This window comes from Sinocyclocheilus rhinocerous, unplaced genomic scaffold (genome assembly GCF_001515625.1).
Source record: "Sinocyclocheilus rhinocerous isolate Xijiao unplaced genomic scaffold, SAMN03320098_v1.1 scaffold1635, whole genome shotgun sequence".
NCBI classification, from domain to species: domain Eukaryota; kingdom Metazoa; phylum Chordata; class Actinopteri; order Cypriniformes; family Cyprinidae; genus Sinocyclocheilus; species Sinocyclocheilus rhinocerous.
Window position 1 is genome coordinate 250,649 of NW_015627629.1, and position 6,083 is coordinate 256,731.

The 6,083-nt window shown below is 36.7% G+C and overlaps 2 protein-coding genes across 3 annotated transcripts in view; both read right to left on the minus strand.

Annotated features, from left to right (window-relative positions):
* itpk1b (inositol-tetrakisphosphate 1-kinase b) overlaps positions 1-1,718 on the minus strand; it is a 42,575-nt gene extending 40,857 nt beyond the window's left edge. The window contains exon 1 of one of the 2 annotated variants that reach the window (XM_016543177.1): positions 1,369-1,718. The gene's annotated coding sequence lies outside the window, so the exon portion shown is untranslated. The remainder of the gene's footprint in view (positions 1-1,368) is intronic. The other variant, XM_016543170.1, reaches the window with a different exon arrangement.
* A 701-nt stretch (positions 1,719-2,419) lies between these two features.
* Positions 2,420-6,077, minus strand: LOC107731956 (serine/threonine-protein kinase PLK4-like). Its single transcript, XM_016543186.1, has 10 exons — positions 6,033-6,077; positions 5,758-5,862; positions 5,396-5,498; positions 5,098-5,247; positions 4,872-5,005; positions 4,559-4,653; positions 4,318-4,444; positions 4,063-4,206; positions 3,207-3,313; positions 2,420-2,967 (listed from the first exon to the last, which is right to left on the minus strand). The coding sequence occupies exons 2-10, from the start codon at positions 5,830-5,832 to the stop codon at positions 2,868-2,870; spliced, it is 1,035 nt and encodes a 344-aa protein (XP_016398672.1). The 5' UTR covers positions 5,833-5,862; positions 6,033-6,077; the 3' UTR covers positions 2,420-2,867.
* Positions 6,078-6,083: the final 6 nt, after the last annotated feature.

Consider the following 6,083-nt stretch of genomic DNA (forward strand, 5'->3'; position numbering starts at 1 on the left):
TGGGGCCTGTACCATGAAGCCGGTTTAGCTGGCTAGCCAGGTAAGTTTCAGTTTAGTTTGCACCAATCCTGGGTTTTAGGTACCATGAAAGTGGCTTGGCTTTAAAAAGCATTCATTGCCTTAGTAACTTACACTCCACAGCTAACCTGCTCTGGGGCAGGTTATGTTCTGGTTTAGAGATCTCAAAGCGAAATTTGACCAATCAGCTTCAAGCAAAGTGACACATGTCTGACGCAATAAAGCCACTCCCCCAGTTTCTCTTCCTACAAATTAAAGGATGCTACATAGTAAAACCCTTTTAAATATAAAATTGTCTGATTTTTAGAGATGATTATTTTTTATAATTATTTTATATGATTTATATAATTATTATACCCTTAATCCATTACACAAGCTAGCTTAGTTTAATAGTAATTATTAAGCTTTTATTTTAAATTAATATAAACATATAGATAATATGCAATATAAATAAGTTTTAGAATCAATAGCTTTAAACATGACTACATATGAGGTTAGATTTTTAATTGTTTTTATACCTATAAATATTATCAACTCTATAAACTAACTGTACAACTTTTACTTGCACTTATATGGCAAGATGTTTTCTTTAAGTTTTCCTCTTTCATGGATAAATCGTTTCATCTTGTAAATGTGTTTAAATTCTTCATATTGTTCAATCTTTTAATCTTTGGTAGTGAATAGCATTGACTCTCTCAGGAGAAGTGAATCACAGTTTCAAGGCATTTGATTGGATGTTCATTTCTGATGTCACACTTTCATGTGCACGTGCTCCATTACCTCAGGATCAAAGCCTGAGTTGACAGAGAAAGTTGATGATCAGCTTCATGGTACCAACAAAGCCGGATTGGACTGGTTTGGTTTTGTCAACTCAAAACTAATCCTGTAACCCCGAGTTTGTTCAGCCACCATCATGGTACAGGCCCCAGGTCGACCGTGATTCGAAGATTCGATGCTTCAAGGGAGAGTTGAAACTTTTCGATCGTTAGAAAGCGCCGTGATGCCCACCAATGCTGTCCAGGAAGGCAGCTCACTCGAATTGGAGACGCAGCCCGTTTCTCTTCTGGTTTAAGTCTTACTCTCACAGTATCACTGAATAGAAATACAGTTGAATCTGCTCCTTATACATATTCTGTTCATTTGTGGGAAACAGAAAGCAATACTAGAGACCCCGGAGGACTCCTGAAATCCGCCATAAACAACCCATTCAACAGCAGCGCAAACAAGCTAGCACTCCCACCTACTTTCACATTCAGATCATCTCAAGTCTCACTGATGGATGTCAGAAATCTTCAAGTCGTGTTTATTCCCCTGTGGACACAGAAAGAGCAGATGCAGCAGAGTAAATACCTGTCTAGCGCATGTTTTCGGGCTCCGACCGGATAGCAGTTAGCTAGCTGGAGGGCAGTCTGGTCTCCATGACTCGTGTTGCTGTCTGTCTGTCGCGGAGACTCAGAATTAAAGGCGCTCTGGTGATGATCGAATGAGATCTGGTCTCAATCCAGACGCCTAGAGAGCGAGCACAGCCTCCTCCTGAGGTGGGGCTGGGCTCAATTCAGTCCGGCTAGCTTGTGTGTGTGTGCGTGTATGTGTCCCTCCTAAAGCATGACAGGAGGTTTGTACCGCTAATGCCTTGCTGCCGCTGAATCGACTGTGTGAATGAATGTTGCCGCAAGGGGGCGCCAGTGCAACGCGATTACTCACGTTGAGAAGTTCACGCACTGACCGGGGTTTTGGAGAAAACAAGGTAATAAATTCAAACCACTCGTGTAGCGGTTTTTGTTTGAGAATGCGATGGAAAATACTTGTTCAAAGTGTCTTATGTAAAAGTTGACTGTTGTAAATCAGGCTTTGTAAACAACAGTTGTTGTTATATTTATTTTATATAAAATATTTATATTTTCTTGGTAATGTTTGATCTTTAGGGTGTTAAACCGATGAAGATCTGATGTTTTCCTGTTTTCTGAAGGATCATGTGACACTGGAGACTGGAGTAGTGGCTGCTGATAATTCAGCTTTGCCATCACAGAAATTACATTTTAAAATATATTAAAATAGAAAATAGCTACGTAAATTGAAATAATTTCACAATATTCTTGTTTTTACTGTATTTTTGATCAAATAAATGCAGCCTTTGAAAAGCGTAAGATAATTTTCAAAAAAAAAAAAACAGACTCCAAACTTTTAAATGGTATTTAATAATTTTAAAAAATAAAAGCAAAAAATAAATAAATTCAATACCACAATGTACTACCATGATATAACAAGTGTAAATCACAAAATACTTTAAAATGTAAAAAATGTAATACATTGAGCATGAGATTTTTTTTGCATTTCAACAGGAAACTAAAAATAATTCTATTTATTAAAAATATATTCTTATCTCTAGATTTTAGGGGTGATTTTTTTTGTGGGATTCATCCATTTATATTTTAATTCGCAGTTTGTCATTATCAGTAACCAGTTGAACAGTATTGAACAGTATGATAAATCCTGCCCACATGTGCTTTAAATAAACACAGAAGACACAAAAAAGCAATAATACACCAGGCAGCAGATGTTTAATGCTTGTACGTTTGTACAGCTAATATTTCATTGAAGCGCTTAGCAGAACTGATACACAAAATAAAAGGCACCATGCACAAACTAAATACACAAGACAAAAACAGGAAACCCATTATGTACAACATAAAAAATATATAATTTTCATAATCTTTGGGACTATATGTACAAAGCTTTAAAAATGTATTTACAAACACTCAAAGCACATTCATGAGAATTTGACAAAAAAAAAAAAAACAAGTGCTTCCGTCAGCGATGCACAGGTTTATTTGTGTGTTTAGTGCCCATCAGCGTCTGACAGCAGGGCTGGCGAGGAGGCCCAGGATGGTGGAGAGACAGTGAAGCTTGTCTTTGACCAGCTCTGGTAACTTCTCATTCTCTTTATATCTGAGAGGAAACAAAAAGCATAAGAATTCAGAACAGTATCTCTGCCAGCATTCATTCTTAAACACAACATAAAATCAAAAACAGACCTCGATTACAGTCTTTATAAATGTCATTGGCCTTGTTTTGCAAATAAAAAAATGTAAATGCACAATTGGATTATGCATTATAGAAGTTACATACATTGCAAATGCAGTGTCATGGTTCTTAAATAATATTTCTTTCTTTATAACAAGCTTTACCTGGTGATGTGTCCATCAGGGGAAGTAAAAATGATGCAAGAGACACCAACTTGGACCATCAGCTGGGATCCATCATTAAACTGAACCCATACCTCACCAGTAGTTAACTAAAAAAGAATTAATTAATAAATAAACACACTTAAATGCTAATACTAATATACATATACATATATGTATATGTACATACATACATACATTCATTCATGCATACATACATACATACAGTATATAAACATACATATACATATAGTATCACATATACATATATATACACATACATATACATATATATACACATACATATACATACATATATACATACATACATATATATACACATACATGCATATACATATATATACATACATACATATACATATATATACATGCATACATATACATACATACATACGGGTCATTGACGTATAAGGATTTTCGACAGGCCAATTTTAAAATACAAAAAATAATATCTATTGTAATTGTTCAAACATTAAGAATGTTGTGTACACATAAATTCATATTAAAATTTAAAATGAAGTGATTTTAGTGTTTTTTCATCTAGATGAATTGGCCGTAGCCTTAAAAAATGTCATGTGGTGCGACAATGATTTATATTCAAATTAAATAATTTCCTTATCATGCTTAACATTTTTTTTTTAAATGTTCTCAGTAATTAAAGTGTTTAGAAACAAAGTATTTGCATTTAATTTGAGTTTTTGTAAATAATGATCTCTTATTTTTGTTCTATAATTTCAGTTGCCTACACATTTATTATTTACACACATTAATTATAATTATTATTATAATAAAAATAATAATTAAAAAAGAAAAAAAACGATCTAGTCAAACAGTTTACCTGAGAGGCCCAGCCGATGTTAGGCACAAAAATGGACTTGAGCACCTTTCCCGTGTTAATGGTGCGTTCATCTTTGCCTGAGTGGGGTGAGCTGCCTTTAGCCACACTAGCTGTGGTGAAGTCCGATCCCGCATAGGAAATCATCTAGAGGGAAAGGCATAAGTTACTGTTAATGAAACATTTAATTTCAGAGTGGGACACACTCTGAAATACCAAAACTGATGTGCTTTGGGATAATGTGCATGCATGACGTACTGATGGTGTGATGTGGGGTGGCTGGGGCGGACTGAGGCACACCTGAGCCACCTCTGCAGGTGCTGCTGGGCTAGACTCAGACGAACACTGAGGCTGAGAAGCCGAAAAGGCTGGATTGGTGGGTCTCCTGATGGAGCATAAGATGGTGAATGCGAGACAAACTTCATGCATGACTTTTAATCTCAACCAATAGGGTTTGGCTGACAGTTTTTTAGCTCTGGTGACAGATTTTAAGCCTCACCTGCCGATAGTGATGGGAAAGAATGGAGTGTTCTTAGCGCTTCGCTGCTCCTCAGCAGTGATGGCCGCTTCCAAAGACAGACACATTCGATGCCCCTAAGAAGAACAACAAAAAACAAGCTTTGAATCTTGGTTAGCATTATAATAGCTGGAAGAACAATGTAGCAAGCAGTACCACCTGACCTTTGAAAGACCTTATATAAACATGCAAGCACTGAATGTGCATCTATCAAAATGCAGAATGTCAATTTTACTCTTAAACATGTCAAGTCGTGCTTTCACAAAGTAGAAAACATGATGCAGTAATGCAGTACCTCCTCAGAGAGCTCCATGTAGAGTCTACACTCAGGACTCAGTCCGCTCAGCCCAACGTCGCCCTTCACTGTATACGATTTCCCGTTCTTCTCCACCACACGCACCTGTTCACTCGTCTTATGGGTTTTTGCACCTAAAGGATGAAAAAAAGGTTCCTTAAGCCTAAATCAGCTACAATCAGCACTACACACAGTTCATTCTGCTGAGATCATCTGTGCCGCTCACCATCATAGAAGCACACCTCCAGGTCTGCATTAGGAGTGTTCTCCATCAGCATGCACTTGGCAAATTTTGTGTATAGCGTGACTTTAGGGGTCTTCGATTTCACCAACTGGACAAACTTCGTGGCATACTGATATTTCTTCCAGTATTTTTCTGCAGTAAATGCAAGTAAGTTTAATGCAATGCTTTTCAAATGAATAGAGACAGCTGAGGGAAACGGTGATAACTATGAATATTATAAACACATGACCCTTTCAAAAGAATTATCATCACTTTACTGAAGTCTTGTATGGTGCTGTACCTGGTAAGTCCTCATAGCTGCAGATGAGAATGTCTTCAGGTGGTGAGGGTGGGTGGTCTAACACAGGGAAGCCTTTCCCTTCATTGGGCTGGTACACTGTAACCTAAAAACAGTTGACAAAAAAAAAAAATAGAGCATGTGAATTAGAGATTCACAAATATTAATCATTTTCTCCACTAATGACAAATAATCAATATAACATTATAAATGTCTTTACGGGCACTTTTGATCAATTTAATGCATCTTTGCTGAATAAAAGTAGGAATTTCATTAAAACAAATCTCACTGACCCTAAAAATTTGAACAGTAGTATGTATTCCATTAATTACATTACATGAATTAGTGAGTTTTTAGTCCCTCACCATGGATCCATCATGGGATATCCTAAGTACTTCTTTGACTCTCTCCTGAGTTCCTTGTCCCTTCAGCAGCTCCATACACACCTCTCCAGAATCCAGGATACTGACCTAGAGAGGAATACAATACACATCTTGTTACATCATGATCTTAAATCAGCAATTCTAGCTAATAACTTACAGGTTCTCCCTAGTGCTCTAAACTCAAAGTGAAATGGGCATATGGTTTCACAAGGCAATATAATAATAAGTGGTTATAAGACATTAATGGCTTCACTCACCACAGCGTTTTTGGTCTTTTGTCTAATAGGCTTGAGTCTGACAGCACAGAG

Coding starts and splice junctions, on each gene's coding strand:
- LOC107731956 (XM_016543186.1), bottom strand. CDS start 5,832: ATGGAGCTGCTGAAGGGACAAGGAACTCAGGAGAGAGTCAAAGAAGTA. Junction 4,207..4,317: donor CACCCCACATCACACCATCA/GTACGTCATGCA, acceptor CTTTCCCTCTAG/ATGATTTCCTATGCGGGATC. Junction 3,314..4,062: donor ACATCGGCTGGGCCTCTCAG/GTAAACTGTTTG, acceptor ATTCTTTTTTAG/TTAACTACTGGTGAGGTATG.